Source organism: Nipponia nippon, unplaced genomic scaffold (genome assembly GCF_047370975.1).
Source record: "Nipponia nippon isolate SJK-2023a ecotype South Korea unplaced genomic scaffold, ASM4737097v1 scaffold_35, whole genome shotgun sequence".
Lineage (NCBI taxonomy): Eukaryota > Metazoa > Chordata > Aves > Pelecaniformes > Threskiornithidae > Nipponia > Nipponia nippon.
Genome location: NW_028262353.1, coordinates 2,590,763 through 2,611,799, shown reverse-complemented (window position 1 = coordinate 2,611,799; position 21,037 = coordinate 2,590,763). Strand labels below are relative to the sequence as shown.

Genomic DNA, 21,037 nt, shown 5'->3' with positions numbered 1-21,037 from the left:
GCTTTGCTTAGCCGAAATGCTGAATGATGAGGTAGCTAAAAGTACATGGTCCCCCTGAGAGAAAACAGCCTGACTTGTAAAAGTCCAGGTCGTCAGATGGCTGTTTGATGCTGGACAGTGTTTAAATAACGAACCAAATGCCAGTTCTGCTGGTGTCGGTGGAAATATGGTCCAGAGATGCCAGAGAAAGATGGGCAGGTGTTGAAGAGGACAAGCCGTTTCCTTTCCAGTAGTGTGTTATTGTGCTTCGATCTAGAGGATTAATGAAAAGCTGGGGGTTATTATATCGCTTTCTCTTTAGGCGAGGAGTCAGCATGCACTTAATGTGCGTCACGTTTACCTCTACTGCTTTAGTCACTCGGCAGGGTTGTGTCAGAGACTGAACCAGCACGATCTGCTGCGATAATCTCAGCATATTTTTTTTTCTTTGGTGTTTTTGTAGTTTGTCTCTCGTTACTGCTGTTCAGGAGGTCAGAGAAGGGGAACTAAATCTTCCTTACCCTCAGGGTCTTTAACTATCTCACAGCCTATGTCTGGGGACATTATTCTTCCCAAAGAGGGTGAGTTTGGGGCTTTAATGGGCTTTTCCATTTCTAATTATGGTAATGGCAGTGACGGCATTTTATTAGGCCCTGCAGCTAGTGCATGTACAGAACAGCATGAGCTGAAGTAATTGCTTTCTTGGGAAAAACTAGATTTATATCCCTACGTGACTCATCACATAAAACCTTGAAAGATTACAGGGGTTTGGGCGCAATCAAGGTGGCATGAAAATGCTGAGATGCCGTAATGTAGAAATTAAGGTAGAAGGATGTTTTCTCTAGTGCCTACTAGGAAGAGTAGCTATTTTCCCATCCTGTGGAAGATATTAAAAAACTTTGCTCACACAAATGGGAGTGGAATATCCGACTGCTCTATTCCTGGTGGATATAAGAAGTGTCCCTGGAGTTGCAGTGAGTGCAGAGGAAGGCAAGGTCTCACCTCTTGGGTGTATGACTTTTGTTTACCGTCGGCTCTACTCTGCCTTGTCAACCATTCTTTTCCCCAAGGTCCTATAAAGTAATTGGAATTAAAAGGAGGATGCGACAGAATTAATTCCACGTGCCTTTTATTAGACAAACACTGGGAAATGAGGATTTCAGAGAGTCAAAGAACAAACAGGAGCATGGCATGTTTTATATAAATAAGGACAGTCAGCTTTGACTTCCAAATCTTTTGTGAGTAACAGGGTAAGGATTACACACAATACGAAAGGAAACTTGGCACACGCTAGCTAACAGTGCTGATGTCTGACGTTAATAGCATCTCTTGGTTGAAGAGGTGGTGGAGACGCACTTCATGCTGGAACTGCTTCCACCGACCACACATGACCCGGCTGTGCCTTGTCCGCTTCCAGAGCTGAAGCCCATTCCTCCAGCACAGACCCCACCTCCAACACCACTGCTGCCTCCGAAAACGAGACAGTTTCCACCTCCATATCCCGTTCCTACAGCGGTTCTGGTCACAGCTGCAAGAGGAAAACACCCTCGTTAGAGGCATCCACAAGTAGTGGGCTCTGAGTGGCAGGGAGACAAATGTGAAAGCTGCCAAACTATCTTTAAAAGTTACTTACAGATATTCACTGCGCCGGCACCTTCTCCAGAGAGCCTGTTAGGGAGCAAAACGAGCCAGTAAGAATCCAAGGGGAACCCATGAACAGGAGCTCGTTGAAAAGGCAGGAGAGTTTCTTTGGAATAGTTTTGGTGGAAGTTGGAAAGTTTGTGCGAAAGGCTACCATCTTCCCAAACAGCTCAGCTTCATGGGCAATTACTTGCCTTTAAACAGGTTTCAGGTCTTCTGAATGTGGGAAATCTAAACCTGACAAAGGTCTGCGGCTCCATTGCACCTCTGGAAACTGGGATATAAAACTGCACCCACCTGCACTCCTCTCCCTCCAGCAGCTTCCTGTAGGTCGCGATCTCGATGTCCAGGGCCAGCTTGACGTTCATCAGCTCCTGGTACTCACGAAGCTGCCGGGCCAGGTCTGTCTTGGCCTTCTGCAGGGCTGCCTCCAGCTCGGCCAGTTTTGCCCTGGCGTCCTTGACGGCCATCTCCCCGCGCTGCTCGGCATCCGCAATGGCTGTCTGCAAACTGGCGCACTGTGGAGGAAAACTGGTGGTTGCCTTCCTTATCTAGAGTATAGACCGGTTCTTTTTACCCGGAGGTCATGATGCCTGGTCTAGATGCAGAAGACTTTGGGTTAACACCTGTAAGTGTGATCTTAATGACCGTTGAATTGATCCAGGTTCTGAGCCAGGTCACAACCTGGATTTAAGCTAACTCCACACCTCTTAGCATCTCATTAGGTTTACTAATATCACATTAAGTTACTCTGAGTGATGTTACTGCACTGAGATAAATGCTGTCATATTCATTCCTGATCCAGCAGAACTCACTGAGATGCAGATATTTTTGTTCCCTGGAGTTGGCTGGACAACCAAGAGGTTAGACCACAGCAAGAGTTAAGTCTCATGCATTTACGCTGCCCTTTACCTGTTTCTTCACGCTGTCGATTTCAGACCGCAGCCGCTGGACGTGGCGGTTGAGCTCGGAGATCTCCTGCTTGGTGTTACGGAGGTCGTCCCCGTGCCTGCCTGCTGTAGCCTGCAGCTCTTCGTACTGTCACAGAGAGAGGAACAATGAGTCAAGGTAAAATATCTTGGGTTTAGAGCCAAGCAGAATGGGGGTATATGGGTGTTTGCACTCAGAAGTACGTGTATGTTCTCAATCCCAAATTAGCACTTCCAAACTTTATAGGATTATTAAATCTGAAGACATCCAGTGTTATAAAAATCACAGTGGGTCCCCCCTCCCTGTGGTGATTCTGGGGAGGGAGCGTGGTTTTCCCATTGCAGAAGCCTTCCAAGGCACTCACCCTGGACTGGTACCAAGACTCAGCCTCTGCCCGGCTCCGGTTGGCAATGTCCTCATACTGCGCTTTGACCTCTGCAATGATGCTGTCCATGTCCAGGCTGCGGTTGTTGTCCATGGTCAGGATGACAGAGGTGTCGGAGATCTGTGTCTGCATCTGAGACAGTTCCTGCAAAAGCAGCGGGTATTTCGGTGAGTCACAGGCGTGAGACACGAATGTTGGAAACTGGGAGAAGGATGTAAATGCTGGTGCTTACGGCTTCATAGAGGGCTCTGAGGAAATCTATCTCCTCCATAAGGGAGTCCAGCCTGGCTTGCAGCTCTGTCTTGTTCATGTAGGCAGCGTCCACCTCCTAGAAGAGGAAACACATCATGAAAATGAAGTGGTTTTCGGAGAAGCAGGGGAAAAGCTGGAGAATGTGTTTCTTGCCGTGCTCGTGCAGGGCTGGGAGGCACAACGTGTGTGCACTCACCTTCTTCAGGATCACAAATTCATTCTCGACAGCTGTGTGCTTGTTGATCTCCTCTTCATATCTGTGGGATGGAAATGGAGGGTTGGTCTAGGCTTGTACAAAAGTTATTTCATATTTTCAGGACCAGCCTCTTATTTTTTTGTACGTACAGTTTTGTACCTTGGTCTCTTAGCCTTATAATTTTCTGCCTGTGACTGTCAACCAGGGGGAAGTGAGGCTGAATATTTCTTATATTAAACTTAACCTGGGCCTTACTCAGAAGATGATATCAGCAAAAAGGCCTCCTTTCCTTGGTTGATTGCACAGATGCAACAGAGAGCTGACATCTGTTGCAGCCTACCCAGGCAGACCACAAATGGCTAGACTTACTTGTTCTTGAAGTCCTCAGCAAGGCTTTGCACCTTGTTGAGCTCTGCTCCCAGGTTCTCCTTGTCTGTCAGCAAGCCGTTCAGCTGTCTCCTGAGGTTGTTGATGTAGGTCTCAAAGAGGGGCTCAATGTTGTTTCTGACTGTTTTGTTCCCCTGTTCTTGCAGAAGGGCCCACTTGGTCTCCAGAACCTTGTTTTGTTGTTCAAGGAATCGGACCTGGATAGAGAAAGGAGATGTTTCAGAGACAGTGATTTTAGGATGGCTTTCCTTACAGAGGCAAGGTTCGCTTGCTGAAAGGTGGGAGCTCTCAGCCCTTGGGACAGCTGACGATTTATACAAGCAAGCAGGCATTGCACATCTGATGTTAACGTTCCCACTCTCTTTGCAAACTCTGCTTCCTTACATCCTCTATCACCATTTTCCCCCTGTTGGCTGGTCTCATCTCAGCATTAATGCGAGGGATGAATGGTCTCAAAGCTGGAACCCCTCAGGTTTTATTCCCAGGCTGCTGATGTTAGAAATGGCAGTACAAGAGCAGCAAAATTGCTGCTAAAGGTATAACTTGGCCTTGTTTGTGCTTCCCCATTGAAGAATCAACACAGCATAACCAAGAAATCTTATGTCTCACCTTGTCAATGAAGGAGGCAAATTTGTTGTTGAGGGTTTGAATCTGATCCTTCTCATCCTTACGGATACTCTGGATGTTGGGGTCAATCTCCAGGTTGAGAGGTTTCAGAAGGCTCTGGTTGACTGAGACTTCATGGATGCCCCCAGCTGGGACAGCAGGGAATCCAGGGCCACCCATGCCACCGCCAAACCCGAAGGCACCACCAACTGCACCACCAAAAGCACAGGATATCCCAGTGCCAGCACCAAAACCTGCAGGTCCATAGAAGCCACCACCTCTTCCAGCTACGGAGATCCTCTTGCATCCACCAAGACTGTAGAGGCTCCTGCTTCCAAAACCTCCAGCAAATCTTCCATACCCAGCGGCGGTACTGCAGCTTCCACCTTGGGATGCGGAACGTAAGCAGAAGCTCGTACTGCTGGCATTCGGGATGAAGGCAGAAGCAGCACTGAAACCAGTTTTGCTCTGGGTCCTTGCAGCGCACTGGCGAGACATGGCAGCTGATGTGAGCAGGGTAAGAGCGGTAGAAAGAATAAAGCAGCGAGGAAGTGGATGAAGGCAGGAAGGTGAAGTTGTGCTCCCCCAGGCTGGGACTGGCCCTTTTATACCCTTCCTAGCTGGGGATGGGTCTGGCATGTTGATCATCCTACTGATTAACTGGGCTCGGCACACCCAGCAGCAAAGCAGACAGTGAGTTCACCATGAGCACAAGCACCTATGAAGAACTCACAAAGTGCAGGAGTTGCATTTTTTTGTGACAGTCATGATCTGGCTGTCGAAATATCTGAGAAAACACTAAATACTGCCTGCTCAACTCTTGTTTGCAGCCATGCCTTTCCCACTCCCTCCTTTCACCTCTGCAGTAGATGGTTCCCCATGTTGGGCAAGCGCTCACTCATCTCTACTTCATGGATGAATCAATCCTTCTGTTGCGTAAAGGTGCATTATTTCATGGTCCAGTGGTCCAAGGTCTGAGAAATCTGTTATTGCGGGTCCGTGTTTTCCTGCTGCTGTGGTTTTGAGTAAAGCCCGGCAGGGCATCGGCACCTCAGGCCCCGACTTGTCGGAAATTCTGGACTCTTGGTCTCATGCCCAAACAAGAGTCGTTTAAACCAGAACTGATACAGAAGGGAGAAAGAGGTGATGGGGGGGAAAGCTAGGATGGTGATAGGGCATTAGTGGAAGTCTTGGACCATCAGCTATCAAAAAGCAACGGGGGAGTGGGAAAGTCATGCAAGGTAGTTTCATGAATGGTATTTTCAGTCCTTTTCTTTCTGCGAAAAGTGTCTACGTTTCATCCTGATTCAGACTGACAACAAATGATGAAATATCAGAATATGACCTGGGAGGGAGTTACTGTTGTCTGTGATGACACAAAACCTGAGTTGGCGATTTCTCGGGCCTTCACCTTCACAGATTTTTGGGCTGTTTCCTGACTCATGGGTGACCTTGTCTCTACACAGTGTGAAGCCTGTTCCCAGGCTGCCCTCCCCATGCCTCTTGTCTTCCCCCTCTGATATCTCTTACTCACAAGGAAATTCAGTGCTTGGGATGTGGGCTTACGACATGGTTCACAGGCAACTCCCTTTACTCTTACTCCGCATACCACCCAGGAAAAGTCAAATAGCGCATTTCTCTGGTGAAAGACACGTGGTGTCTTGATTCGCCCTGTGCATGCTGTGTGGTAGCACTGTACACATGGGCACTTCTAGAGCAGGCAAGATGCTTGAAAGTCACTCCCAGGGTCTTGTCTGGATGCCCGGGGATGGACATGCTTCTCTCGGACCCTGCAGCCCTTTGTGTTTGCTAAGGTATGTCTCTCTTGTGGATGCCCATGCCCAAGCTGAACATCTGCTCATCAGAGGAGGTAGCAGCCCACCTACAGAGCGTTCCTGGCAAGTTGTAGCTTTCCCCAGCCATTAAAAAGGCCGCGCAGACACCGGGGTATGGAGGAGGTGTTCGCAGATCCATCTTTCAAGTGTGCGCTTGTGCTTGCCATTTCACACGTGGAGGCCGAGCAAAGTGAGTTTGACCAGACGGTCCCAGGAGGGTAATTTGCAGATGCCTGTCATCTCTTTTTGCCTTTCAGCCATGCTTTTTTTTTTTTTTTTATATTTTCCTCTCTGTTCTTCTAATGTTTCCATTACACACCCTGGAACGAAGCTAAAATAACTGTTCTGGGAGTGTTTCAGCTACTGTGCGTTACAACAAGCAGCAGTTTTTACAAGAGAGGAGCTTCTGTGACTAAGCTACCGACTGCCTGTCCTAAAGAACTCTGTAAAAACTTTATGGGTAGCAATTAGCAATCAATTCCCTCCATGCATTGCAAATTCAAGCCCCTGAGTGCCAGCACCATTCATTTCATTATGACTAAGGTTTTAATCTGGGCTGTGCTAGAATTAACGAGGGTTGTCCTCTCCCACTGAAATATAAGCCCCAGGTCACTGCTACATCTGTTTAACTTGTCCGGCAGGACTGGATGCAGAAGGTTACGTACGGGGTGACCAGAGCCCTGCTGTGCAGCAAGGACAGCTGTACGTTGGCCATGTATCCAGAGATGCAAACCTTTGCCAGGGTGGTTTTTTGTATCTTGCTTAAAAAGGGGTGCCCTGGGAGAACGAATATTCTGGCCTCAGCCTTTCCCATGCTAGATGAAGGCCTCCGTAATCTCTGTGTTATGACCCAGGTGTTGATGCAATGGATGGCATCCGTCTGATGTGCCTGTTGGGTATTGTATTATATCCTCTTTGGTTAGAGAGTGTGTTTGGGCAGCAGTGAGGAGGACCGTTAACCTTGCCCAGGCTGCCGTTCAGAGCGAGGATATTGCTCCTTCCTAGGAAGCTGCTGTGAGTATTCAGCAGGGAGAGGTGGTGGAGCTGGAGGGGAGAGCTGCAGCAGACCCATAACCAAGCCTGCAGGTTTTTGGGAAGGAGATTTCCTGAGGGATAGAGAGGGGAACATGCAGAGTTCAGAGCATCCTAGAAAATTATGGGAAACTGCTCATCTCAAAGGAAAACCCGAATACAGTCTATCGCTCAGGCACCGCCAATTCCCCTCTATTTGCCCATCTCTTCGAGTACTTTCCTAAGAATGCTTCTCTACCCATTACTTGAACTTCTTGAAATACCTGGGGCGAGGGTTGGGGCTTTTTTTCTAATCACATCTATTTGTTCAACTGATCTTCCAGCAATGAGATCTATCACTCTGTAGGTTTCAGCCAGATGATGCTCTGCTTTCACTTCTCAATTAATTTCTCCCGATTAGTCAGAACCACATCTAAAATTGCTACACCTCTTCTGGTTTCTCTCCACCTTCTCAAAACAAGATCTTGTCTCCAATGTATTCTAGGAGTGTGAAGAAACTTTGGATCTTGAAGACTTTCACTTTCCAACAGGTACCCCGTTCCTGGATAATTTTTATAGCTATTGGATAAGCGACGTCTAATTCACTGTAGCACGTGAATGCATATGGAGCAGATCCTCCACCTGCTTATAGTCAAAGGAGAGGGAACGTCAGCATCAAGACCCAAGATAAACGCCTAAAACAGTGTGCCCAGTGCTCTGAACAGAAAGGGAGCGCTTTCAGCCTGCTCAGGCAGACGTTTGCACTGCTGGCACCTACACTTAGGTGAGACAGCTCACAGTCAACGGGGTTTTGAGATGGACTGATATACTTGAACAAGTCGGGTGGTTGCTCTGACTCCCCTAGTAATTAGTTCCCTATTGTTAGAAGTTTATGCAGGTACATCACACACTTGGCACTGCCCTTTGTACCCCCTGGGAGCCAGGCTGTTGGATGTTGCATTGGCTGGAAGCTGCATAGTAAATGAATCTTAGACCTTTTCCCCTGTGCCCGACTCCTGCCTTGGCGTGCCCTGTATTTCGCTTCCAGGTGTTTTACTTGCACGGTGGGGAGAACATTGAAGTCAACGGCAAAGCTCCCTTTGGTGCTACGCTCTGCCTGTGTGTTTTGGCTGCTCATGGAGAGATTCGAGAAATGTGAACGAGGAGCAAAAATCTGCGCCTTTAACTGGGCAGGGCCCTAGGAAAAGTGCTTGTTATCTGCATTTGCATTTACTGTTCCACGTCTTTAATTAAAAGGTCCACACAATAGAATAAATTACATATGCATTTTTATTAGACAAACACCAGAAAGTGAAGAGAGACAAACAGTCATGGGACACATTTTATATACAAAATCCGGCCAAAAAATGCTGAGCTGTAACAAGCAAGTTGCAAATTTAAAACACTTGGACTCACGTTCAATAGCAGAGCCCTACACGACGCGTGCTAGACAACGCAGCTGAGAGAGAGTTCCCAAAGTGAGGCTCCTGTGCGACAAGACATAGGGTTTGGGTGGCCCTCATTCTGTTGACCCCAACTATGCTTTAGTAAAGGACCAGTGTTAAGGTGTTTTCTGGCGAGCGAAGGCATCGGAAAGGAAACTTTTAGCTTCTGTAACTTCTTCTGGTGGAGGAGGTCGAGACGAACTTCACGCTGGAGCTGCTGCCGCCTCCGAGGGTGGTGCTGCTAACCCCGGGACCGCTTGCACAGCTGAAGCTGTTCCCCATATTGCAGATTCCCCCTCCCATGCTGAGGCTGCTTCCTCCGCCGTATCCCGTTCCCACAGTTGTTCTGGTCACGGCTGCAAGAAGGAGAAGGAAAAACTCAGTTTCTCTGGGCATTGGCTTCTTGGTGCAGGGACACAATAATGCTTAAATAAGGTAATTGCGTGTATTTTAGAGACTTACAGATATTCACTGGGACGCCATCCCCAGCCAGCCTGTTAGGGGACAGAACACGACAAGGTCAGAGATAAGAAGTCTGTTGATAATGGGGGGGGTGGGGACGGGGGGGGACGATAGGGTACGTTTCCTAGAGACCTTTGGGGAGAAAAATAAAAACTTGGCGTGATTTGGGGATGCTTCCCGCAATTTTATTTCCATTAGCTAGGACAGTCTCCCCCCCACCCCAGCATCCAAATGCCCTGTTTAGCATTTCAGAAATGCACCTCCAGTGCTTGCATTGCTTTGCTCTTCCAACGTCAGGACTAGAAGGGTTGTGTTTCGCACCCACCTGCACTCCTCTCCCTCCAGCAGCTTCCTGTAGGTCGCGATCTCGATGTCCAGGGCCAGCTTGACGTTCATCAGCTCCTGGTACTCGCGGAGCTGCCGGGCCAGGTCAGCCTTGGCCTGTTGCAGAGCATCTTCCAGCTCGGCCAGTTTGGCTTTGGCATCTTTGAGGGCCAGCTCCCCACGTTCCTCAGCGTCCGCGATGGCTGCTTTCAGATTTGCGCACTACAGAAGAGAAACCCCCAGTCAAATTCCCCGTACAGGACCTAGACTTGTTCTTTATCTACCCTGAAATCACAAGGTCTTATTCCAGCACCATCAGCTTAACCACTTGTAGTGACAGCTCTCTTCTAGAGAGAGAAAGGACCAAACTGGGCAGAACTTGCCTAGGTTGCCTCTGACGTTTTCCTTCCTCTCCCTTGCAAGTCAGGGTGTAAATTGGTTAAAAGTGTGGGATTTGCTGCTTTTTACCTGTTTCTTCACGCTGTCGATTTCAGACCGCAGCCGCTGGACGTGGCGGTTGAGCTCGGAGATCTCCTGCTTGGTGTTACGGAGGTCGTCCCCGTGCCTGCCTGCTGTAGCCTGCAGCTCTTCGTACTGTCACAGAGAGAGGAACAATCACCCAAGGTAAAATCCATCGGTTTTGGCGTAACCCAGGTGCCTGAAAGCATGGGTCCCTCCTCGAGCCCAGACTAGCAGCTGGAGTGCTGCTGTGCAAGATGCAATATTTGAGGTTTTCTTGGAAGAATCTGTCTTTATCTGTTCAAGACAAGACATGAAGATAACAGCACGGAAACCCCCAGTTTCTTCACCTTGGTTTGGTACCAGGACTCTGCTTCAGCCCGGCTTCTGTTGGCGATGTCCTCGTACTGCGCTTTGACCTCTGAGATGATGCTGTCCAGGTCCAGGTTTCGGTTGTTGTCCATGGTGAGAACGACAGAGGTGTCGGAGATCTGTGTCTGCATCTGAGACAGCTCCTGCAAGTGCACAGGGGAAGGTGAGCCTTTTCATCCTTTCAGATGAGCATGCAGACCTGGGAGAGGCTACAGATTGTTATCTGCACAGCTAAGACGGTTGGTATAACTCTAAAGAAGTAAAGGATTTAGCATCTCCTGGGGGAAGAAATTACAGGCTTTCAGAGGAAAGGAGGGAGGGAAGCTCTTAACTGAGAGCTGAAATGTCTTGGGAGGTGGTTGTACTCACTGCTTCGTAGAGGGCTCTCAGGAAATTAATTTCTTCGGTCAGCGCATCTACCTTGGCTTGTAGTTCCACCTTGTTCATATAGGCAGCATCTACATCCTGGAGGACGAGAGGTTTAGGTAAAGTGTTTTAAACTCGTATTAGCAAGTCAGGAACACGCGTCTCTCTCTGCAATAACAGTCCAGGGAAGAAACCGTAAAAAAAGCTTTTGGAATATGAATGGCTGGATTTGTGAATGAGGAGGTGATTAGAGCTCTACAAACAGTCATCTGATGGTATTCTGTAATTTGCTCTCACCTTCTTGAGTGTCACAAATTCGTTCTCTGCAACTGTCCGCCTGTTGATTTCATCTTCATACCTAATGGAGGGAGGCAGAAGGAGCATTTGTTTAGGCAAGTAACAGACAGAGGTGATTTTAGTTTGCTGGAATGAACTTCCTTAAGAGCATTTTGCATACAGTGTTCTTTTCTGCTACAGAGCATCTGAATAAAAGACCATGAACATGTTCCTAGGCTAAACTAGTTAAAACAAGTACATAAAAAAAAATTTAAAGAATCTATTATTTTTTTACTATTTCTGGCCATTAGTCATACTCCTTCTGCCTGTCTTAAACAAATTAAGCGTGCTGTCCTGAAACTCTCAGACCTACTGTGTATTTTTTTTTTTAGTAGGTAATTTAGTTAATAAGTCTTTGATTATATTCTAAATTATTCCCTAAATGTTTCTGTATTTGGATCTGTTACTCCGTTACCATTTATCTTGAGAAAACGTCACAACCTTCACTGTCAGGAATTCCCGTGTCCCGGACTCTCCTGGATCCCCCAGTTGGCTTAAGGATGTTGAAAGGAGAAAGGCTGCACCTACCTAGGTAAGTAGACCACTAGCTCAATAGACTTACTTCTTCTTGAAATCCTCAACCAGGTACTGTGTGTTGACAAGCTCTCCCTCCAGCCTTCCCTTGTCACTCAGCAAACTGTTCAGCTGCATCCTGAGGTTGTTGATGTAAGTCTCAAAAAGCGGCTCCAGGTTGTTCCTAACTGTTTTCATCCCCTGCTCCTGAAGCAGGCTCCACTTGGTTTCCAGCACTTTATTTTGTTGCTCCAGGAATCGGACCTGCAAGCAGAAATACCCTGAAGATGTTTTGAAAGAGCAGAGATTATGGAGAGCTTTCCTTGCGAATGTGGGATCTCAGTACTAGCTGAGGTGGTGAAGTACCCTTTCCAGCTGGTTTTCATAGACAAATTCTCATCTGGTAGAAGAAGGAATTTGCTCTGTGACTCCAGGGACCCTGCTCAGTATTGCAAACAAACTCTGGAATGACTACTGATTTTCTTGCACCAGGCTTCCCCTTCGTTGCTTTGCTAAATCAAGACAAGGCACATGCATTTTTCTGTGAAGAGTGCATGCAAAATCAGATAAGGAGCAAAACAGGGTTCGCACTCTTATTAAGAAAACAATAGTAAAGTGCCATTTCTCCTTCCCTTCAGTATACCTCCCCCAGCCCACAAAAGCTCCAAAATAATGTAGCATTTTCCTTGAAACCAAAGAGGAGCTGCTCAACCAGAGCAGAAATCAAGCAGATGCTCTTGTGTATCTAATACAGTTAACAAGGAAATGAAGTGGACAGGCAGTGTCGGATCAGATTTTGCTGGTTTGAACTAACAGTCCCAACATGCTGGTGCTGTTGCAGTGATAGCTTTAAATGCCTTTGAGGAAATTCAAGCAATGAGAAACTTACTTCTCCCTAGTGCCAATTCATGCGATTCCTTTCTTGGTCATTTTAGATGGGCTGCTTGCATCTCACTTTAACCATCTAAAAAACTGTTATCAAGGCTCCTATAACGCTCAATGGAGAGAGCCCAAGATCTCCAGAAGGATGAGATTGTCTTCTAGAGCTTTCTTTCTCCACTGCCTATGAGATGTCAAGCAGCAAATGAGGAGGACCTCGAATAGTGGATGATTAATTCATAGCAACGACTATGTAGCAGGTACTGTTCCCTGGAGTTTCTGGGGACTGGGCATCTTCCAGTCTCATTCCTCACTTCTGTTCCTTCTTGATCAGCTTATGTGCTCATAAAGCAGCTAAGAAAAGAGTCCCCATCAAAAAAATCAGGACAAGATACTTAGGGAAGCTCATGTCTCACCTTGTCAATGAAGGAGGCAAATTTGTTGTTGAGGGTTTTGATTTGTTCCTTCTCCTCCTTTCGGATCCTTTGGATGCTGGGGTCAATCTCCAAGTTGAGAGGCTTCAGAAGGCTCTGGTTGACGGAGACTTCGTGGATGCCCCCAGCTGGGAATCCAGGGCCACCCATGCCACCACCAAATGCACCATATCCATAGCCAAGGTTAGCTGGCATGCCAAAGCCACCACCGTACACGCTACCAGCGCCACCACCATAACCTGCAGATCCATAGAAGCTACCACCCCTTCCAGCCACAGAGATCCTTTTGCATCCACCAACATTGTAGAGGCTTTTGCTTCCAAAGCCACCACCAATCCTAGCAAACCCGCTGCCAGCATTGCAGCTTCCGACCCGGGTGACGGAGCGTGAACTGAAGCTGGTGCGGCAGGTGTTTGGGACGATGGCCGAAGCAGCGCTGAAGCCACTTCTTCCCCTCTGAATCCTCACGGTGGACTGGCGAGACATTGCTGGCTTTTGGATTGGGATGGATGCTACAGCAAGAATAAAGGAGCAAAGGTGCTGGCCTGGAGCAAGGAGTAGGAGGGAAAGGAGAAAGATGAACCTGTGCTCTCCACAGGCTCAGGAGAGCCCTTTTATGCATGTATGAGACTGGGATGGGTTTGATGAGGTGGATCATCTTTCTGATTAATTAGGCTTGGCATGTCCAACAGCATTCTGGAGAGCAAACTCACTCCGCACACACGCCCTTCTGAAATAATATAGCCAGGTTCTGAGCAACAGTGGTATTGTTTGGGAATAACTGTCGCCTTCTGCCGTCTTTGTAGACAGCCAGACTCTTTGCCATATCAAAGCGTTTGAAAGTTGCAATGAGTCACGCTGGGCACAGGGAGGAAAACACCGTTCAAAATGCCTGTCACTCAACACCTCCCTCATTTGAAAACTTCATCCCTCAGGATTGCTTTCGCCCCTTTTCTGTTCCCAAGCAGGGCTTTGAAAAGTTACAGTCCCTTGTGATTTAGGAAAGGGATGTGTGTCGGGCAGAGCAGTGTTTTACAGCAAGCCCTATAGTAAATTGTTCTACCCTGGGTTTTTGCGATATGTACTGCAGGGTCCCCTTTATGCCACCACGGTGTACCTGCAGAAATAGTTTTGCTTCCATCCTTGTAAAGGCTGAGTTCCCTGAGCTGATCTCTTCTGAAAATCCTGCTTCTGTAGACTTATTCTTCTGTCACTAAAAAAAAAATACAGGAATGAAAGTGAAATGTTTTGGCAAGGTCTTTTTTTTGTGAGTGGACGTTGACAGCTGCCATTGAGCTCTATCACAAATAGTTGTGCTAGTCCCTCGGCTTTGAAGATTTGGACTTCGGTATTTTCGCGGGATGGAAACAAACAAACAAATGAAAAAAAAAAAAAAAAAGAGGAGGAAAGATTGTGGGAATGGGAACTGCTTTGAATCCACTGGCTCTATGGAAATGGAGTGCTCCAGGGCTGTTCCCAACTCACAGTTTATAAACACGACGTAGTTTCCCAAAGGTTTAATCGGCTTTTTCAGCACTGCACATCTGAAAGTGTGATCCTGCCTGCTTGAATCCACTAGGAAACTGCTCTACAGGATTCCCTCTGCCCAGATCTGGACACAGTAAGACATCCTGGATCCTTCCTTCCTCAGCCGCAGGTACCAACACAGCCCTTTGCTTTGCATTCAGCAAGGCGGGCTGTTTGAGTAACACGTCGAATAGAAAAACGTGAAAAATAATTCATTTTGAGGGACAGCGAGTGTTTCTGGCCCTCATTGTGTTTCAAGTTGTTCAGGAAAAGATGATTCATACATAATTTATTTATACAAGAGAGTGAGCTTGCAAACGTATCCCCCCCGAACAGCTTCCTCTCCTGTTATCGGCGAGTCCGAGCAGCTGCTGGCTGCAGTACAGGAATAACATAGTATTGAGGAACCACCGCAGCGGAGGGGTGTTGTGCTTCGATCTGCCCCTGTCTTGCAAGGTGGCTGGGTAAAGGAAACTCCCAGAAGTAGTTCGTGTCCCCGTTGTTTCCCCTGCTTGCTTTCAGACAGATTGCATTCGCAATGGAGTTTTTAAATGAAGGGGGGGTAAATAGCAATTGTTAGATTATTTTGGTGTTTATTACAAGACTGAGCTTTTTATTGTAAGGAAGGGCTTAATCCTGCAATTTTTGCCCAGCGGGGCTGTCTCAGTGGGTCTGACTGTCTGCACATTTGCACCCATGGGAGCTGGAAGTAAATGGATTGCAACCAACAAGTCTGCATCCAGAAGGCAGTGGATTATTGATCAGCCTTAGGGTTTTGCCCACCGATCGACAGACGTCATGACTTGAATGCATGAGATTGATTTCCCCCCCACAGAGCGTGCTTGATTCATATAGATGCAAGTCCCAGATAGCAAGATATTCAAAGGCAGATGCAAGTTGCCAGCCTTCTTAAATGCCTATGGCTCCTTTGGGAATTGCTCTCTCAGGTGCTATCCATCTCACATAACTTTGGCTGTCTGCAAGCTTTTCTGTGTTCTTGTGTAGTCAGTGGAGATCACCACCAAATGGGAAATTCTCCCATCCCAAGGCAGATGGACGGAGAGGCCCCTGAAGATGGCTTTCCACCTTCACCACCACTACGTGGGTAGACCAGGTGGCTGACTCAGGGTGTGCAGAGTTAGCCAGGCTGAAACCCACCCTTGGTTACTAACAGCGTGATGCGTCAGTACTTTCCTTTTTCCCCTCAGGCTCCTTTTACATATGAAACTTGTCTTTTTTGGCTAAAGAATACACCAGCTGCGTTGGAGTCCATTGTTAATAATAGTAATAATACAGCTCCTCCAACCAAGTAAAAAGAAATTAATTTCTTTCCATTTCACATTTGCACTAGGGTGGAGGTGATGCGGTTGTCACTCATCTGGAAGGAATTTGAGAGGTAATTACAAAAGGCAGAACTGTGAGCACAAGGAGCTGTAGCTACAGGTTTGGGGTATGGGGTGATGGCAAGGGGGGCCCCCACCCTGCTCTGTTGATGAAACACAGGGTTACCAGGTAGCTCCTGGGGGAGTATCTCCCATGCACCCTGCAGCTCCAGGCATGTAATGAATTTGCTGCAGATAGCTTGCTCTGATACGGCCTTTTTCTCCTCCACCAGAAGATGATAATGCTTGTGCTCGCTCAAGCTGCTCTGTAGTTTTTCCTCCTAATCAAACAAAGGGAGCTGTGTTTGGGCAGGTCCCGCCGGGCGAGAGCCTCCCTGACATGGCAGAGGCCGTCTGCGAGGCTGAGCAGGCTCCAAAGCCTTTTTCTTCCCTTCCCCTCCTCATTTCTTCCTACCAGGCTGAGCAGAGGGGGCAGGCAGCAGCGGGTGCGAGTCCCAGACCAAGAGGCGGGAGATCCCTTTACACCATGCTGTAAACCTACCTGGGAGTAAATTCTTGGCTGAGTTTGGTTCTGACATCATGCTGATATCAAGGTAATAACTCTCCTTTGAGATTAGGAAAGTGAGTTCTGACTCTGTCAGGGCAATAAAGGCAACTCCAGCCCCTTTAGTGAGAAATTAGAACCATTTTCTGTGTACCCAGCCAGTGAACAGGGGCTACCTCCTACAGCTTTTCATCATCTCCTCTCCATCTCTCTGCACCGCTGCTCCTCTCCAGCATCCGCCTCGGAAGCCTTCATCTGATGGTGGATGCCCTTTCTCAGACAAGGCTGGAATTTTTAGAAGTGCCGCTGTGTGTTTTGCTTGCAAAAATACATATATTTGTAAAATAAGAGCGTGTCTTACTAACTTGGGTTGGTTCACCTGTGCTACCTAATCTCAGTTTAATTATCACTAAAGTCAAGGCTGTAATTTACGTTAATTGCTTAAATTAAAGCCTTTGGGTTAAACTTGGGCTGCTAACCTAAATTCAAACCTTACTCATTTTGACCATAATTTACTATTTCATCCCAAGTTAATGAAGTCCTGCTGGTCACCCTGAGCTTTTTCCATGGGGGACCCCACAACGCACAGCATCCCTGTGCTGTGGGGACGGGGACCTCTGAGAGACCTCCTGCGTGGGAGGCGAGTGTCCGTGAATCTCATTTCCCGAAGGGATGAATTAGGATGAACTCCTCAGAAGCTTTCCCATAGGTGTTGCCCCGTGATGGGTGTTGCAGTCCTTTGAGCCTGTTCCCAGCAGTATCTGGAGGCCAGTCAGCTATAACTATTAGATGACTTTGAAGTGTAGGTGTGACCTGCTTTCTCCAGATAATTGTTTTCTGTGCTAGCACAGAGACACCGATACAGCCCAGGGTTTTGGAATAACTTTGCCTTCATTATTGCTGTTGTTGCCAGATGCTTTATACAGAGCGGGGAGGTCTCATGTCCCCCGATGGCTTGAAAGAGCCTCTGACCTTAGGTGGGCGTTAGCTGATACCCCCTTTATCCTATTCTGCATGCAACACTGGTGCTGAGATGGTGGTACTTGAAAAAAACTAAATATCCCAAATTGCGTTGTAATGCTTTCTGAGCCTATCCTTAATCCCTGCGTAGGGCTGCTGGGGCTGTGATCTCCGCCGAGCTCCATGTGGAAAGCAAGGTCTTTCAACGCTGAAGGTTATTTCAGCAGTATTGTAGCATTTCATCCTTTCTCATGGCCCTAGGGTTCGTCTTTTCTCACGATAAAGAAAACCGAGCCCTGGAAGCAGTGTTGCTGGAAAGTCGCGGTATTTCGGATCAGCTCTGTGCCTGCACGTAGCATGTCCTTCAGCTCCATCCTGCACCGAGCGCTGCTCCTGGTTCGAGTTTCCTTGCAAAGAGCCGTAGCACTTGTGTGAAGTTTAATTTCTCCCTATTAAAACAAATTGGATCTGCACAATGCTATTCTCAAAGCTGGTAAGATAAACAAGGATTATTCATGTGTCCTGGAGAGCGTATCCAGTCACGGTGCATCAATTTTATGGGGCTTCATGTTTATTTACCATGCAGTGCTATATTGCACCGCAGGTGAGCCCGGAGGTCCCCGCTGCTGTCCTGCGGCGCTTGGCATCGTGTGCAGCCAGACTCCGGTCTCCAGCCGCTCTGGGCAGCGGGATGTTGCTGCCCTGTTTAAATAGCAACGCTCAGACTGAACGTGCCTCGCAGATGGTAGCTGGGAACATTGTTCCGCTGCTGGTTTTGCTGCGTCCTGTGTTACCTTCCCTGCAGCCATTTCGTGTCTTCTTTCATTTGCAGGCTGCGTAAAGCATTTGCAAATTAAAACAAAATAATTCTCTTTGATGAAAATTCCGCTTTTGAGTCAAAAAGCTGCAAAGTGACATTTGGGAAATGTTAAGGGGAGATGTTTCAGCATTCCAGAGCCAGGATCATTCCCATAGGAAATGCTGAAATTAAATGTTGGTTTTAAAAAAATATTTCACCTCATGTTTAAGTTGCCAGCTAGAATGACTTGTCAAGTTTGACTTGCATATGTGAATTTTCCAGGTCTCTGCAAATCAGAAGATGACTTCTTGCATCTGCTGTCTGCTTTCTCAGAGAAGAGGTGCCAGGGTGGGTTCTTAAAACACTTCCCGTGGAAACAGAAAAGAGACCGAAAGCTGCTCAGTGCTTTTTTTGCCTCGGTAGCATCCTCACCCTCAGACCGCAGGAGAAGGACCCGACAGCAGCCTGTGGCACCGGACCGACGGAGGCTGCAGAGATGCCCAGGTACCGCGCGGGTGGGTCAGGGCTTGGCGGTGCGGCTCACAAACAAGTTTCACGGAGGGTTCGGTGGTGGTGGTGGCCCACATGTTGATGCGGCTGATGGCACAGCAACATGTTGTGCACACTTCTGTTAAAAACAAAACAAAACAAACTTATATTTGACATTTTCAATAATTAAAAAAAAAAAAAAACAAAACACAACAAAATATAGTTTAGCAACAATAGCCCGGTTGGGATGCTGTGCCTGTTACAAATGCCTCTGCTTTGCAAACTTTACTCTGTTTCCTTAAAACAGTCTAAGAAACAAGGTCAGATGCTTGAAAACTGATGCAAACTGTTAAATGAACGAAGCCCAACCCATTCACCCTTCACAAAACCTCCTCTGGTGCAAGCGGGCTACCCTGACTTTCCAAAGCCACCATTTCCTTGCCCCTTCCCACGCGCTGGAGGGGAGACTCGTGGGTGTGAGCCCCACCCAGCCCCACCGTAGGACCTTTGAGCCCTTGCAGGGTGGCACCATGCCTTTCTCTTGCTCTGGGTCCCCACCTGCTGGAGACACCATGCTGGATAGTCCGGTGCTTGCACAGCTCTGCGCAGCAAGATGGGTGTGTGGGGCCCCGTTGACTCAGGAGCTCGGAGGTATTTCCCTGCGGTGAGCGCTCTGGCACGCCATGCATGAGGTGCTTTTGCCTTGCGGACATGGCTGATGCCCTCCTCTCCTCTCACTCCCCGGTGTCCTGCCTGGGTGCACCCCCAGTTGGAGTTTGCAGGGGATGAGGGGTGGGCTGGTGGACACCAACCAGTCTCCTTTTGAGACCGGCATGCCCAAGGGGCTGCAGATCCTTCCTCATCTCCTCCCCTCCTTCCCTGGCCCCTTTCCTCACCCTTGGTTCATCCTCCAGCTCCTGCCTTTGGGGCTGGCTTCCCACCTCACCCCGTGCTTCCCAGTCGCTCCTGCCAGGATTTGTGCCTGGTCCTGCAGCCTGGCAGGGAGCAAGAGCCAGGGGATGCCCATGGAGCCACAGGAGGGAGCCCGGGAACAGCGTGGGAGCCTGACTGAAACCCTCTGTCCAGGCAGGTCTTTGAAACCTCCCCTGGGGGCTGGATGGCAATTGGGAGGCCGGGTGCTGCGGGCACCCTGGAAGACCTCAGGTTGATTCAAAATGAAGGTGAGACCCCAAAACAGCCCTTCCAGAGGAGCAGCCAGGATATTTAGTGAGGTATTTGCCTGTGCTAGGGCAACCTCGATGTGCAAACACTGCACGTGCAGATATTGGGCGCTTTGCCCTGTGTCCACCCCTCTTTCTAGTGCTGCCCTCCCTCCAGTTGCTCTCTCTGGTTAGGGCGATGTTTGGCTGCTCCATTCCCCTCCCTGTGTGATGCCATTCTCGCTGTGTCCTTGCCGTAGCGCTGATGCCAGAGCCGGGCTCCTCTGCCGTAAGATTTCCTCCTGTTTGCATTAACGGCCGGGCTGAGCCGTGCCCCACACGTGCTAACTCGTGAATCCCAGCTAAACCTTTGGGAATCACCCTCCTTCTCCCACTCCCCTGCCCTTTCTCACTCCTGCAGTGATGGGCAGAAAGGGCAGCTTTGCAGTTAACCACTGTGGTGGGATTCATCCAGCTTTTGGCTCAGCCCTGAGGCAGCTTTTCCTCCCCGTGCCTCAGTTCTCCGTCCATCCCACCCTTCTTTCCATGCTCCCCAGCCTGTCCCAGAGCCATGCCAGAGCCTGAGTCCTAAAACTGAGGTTTTTTTCCTGAAGGCAACAATCCTTTCTCATAAACTGCCTACAGAGAGTCCCCACTGCAGCTGGGGCACAGCACACATCCATACCCAGATCAGCAGAGAAGAAAAGCCAAAAAAAAGCAGATTTTAAAAATGACAAATGCTCTTTATTGGACCATACAGTATGGTAGGCTTGGGAGTGAAGAGGCTGTAGCCATGAGGGCAAAGAGTTAGAAAACAGTGTGGCAATTCATATACACAGAAAGCAATAACCTTTCCCACGGGTGCCTGAGAAAACAGAAGGGGCTGGAAAAATCTTTACTTGCAGACAAAACATTTGGAGATTGTAACACGTGGCAGAGGCTTTTAGAGCATTTTGGAGCTATTTTCATTGCTGAGGACCCAGGACGGTGGTTTCACAAGGCTGTCACCCTCGTTTTAGGACAAATGAAATGAATGTGCGTGGCCGAGCGCGGCTGTCCCCGTTCAGCAAAGTGCTTCCACTTCGCTTTAAACGCGTGGCTCCAGGGGGAGAACAAGGGAAGAGCAAGGACTGTGCTGAAAGAGGGCCACCACCGGGGTCCACGACGGCTCTCCAAAGCCCTGTCAGTGACCTGTTACAACCTATGCTTTAGCCAAAGGTGCTCCAGGTTCTCGCGGTGGGGTCCTGGTCTCCCCCCGCTGCCCAAAAGGTGGAGGGTGAAGGACGGAGGAAAGAGAGGATCTAGCGCAGCTATTTACACCATTGATTTCGTAGGGCAGCACTTGCTTTCGGAAGGCAGGAAACATGTCGTCGTCTGCGCGGGGGGCCCCGTGCTTGCCATCC

General features: G+C 48.5%; 2 protein-coding genes across 2 annotated transcripts; both read right to left on the bottom strand.

Moving 5' to 3' along the window:
- Positions 1-1,295: 1,295 nt before the first annotated feature.
- LOC104019196 (keratin, type II cytoskeletal 75-like) lies at positions 1,296-4,874 on the bottom strand. Its single transcript, XM_009472423.2, has 9 exons — positions 4,380-4,874; positions 3,753-3,967; positions 3,384-3,444; positions 3,168-3,263; positions 2,915-3,079; positions 2,533-2,658; positions 1,918-2,138; positions 1,613-1,647; positions 1,296-1,507 (listed from the first exon to the last, which is right to left on the bottom strand). The coding sequence occupies exons 1-9, from the start codon at positions 4,872-4,874 to the stop codon at positions 1,296-1,298; spliced, it is 1,626 nt and encodes a 541-aa protein (XP_009470698.2).
- A 3,952-nt stretch (positions 4,875-8,826) lies between these two features.
- On the bottom strand, positions 8,827-13,298 carry LOC104019195 (keratin, type II cytoskeletal 6A). Its single transcript, XM_009472422.1, has 9 exons — positions 12,795-13,298; positions 11,549-11,763; positions 10,948-11,008; positions 10,654-10,749; positions 10,263-10,427; positions 9,922-10,047; positions 9,455-9,675; positions 9,130-9,161; positions 8,827-9,023 (listed from the first exon to the last, which is right to left on the bottom strand). The coding sequence occupies exons 1-9, from the start codon at positions 13,296-13,298 to the stop codon at positions 8,827-8,829; spliced, it is 1,617 nt and encodes a 538-aa protein (XP_009470697.1).
- Positions 13,299-21,037: the final 7,739 nt, after the last annotated feature.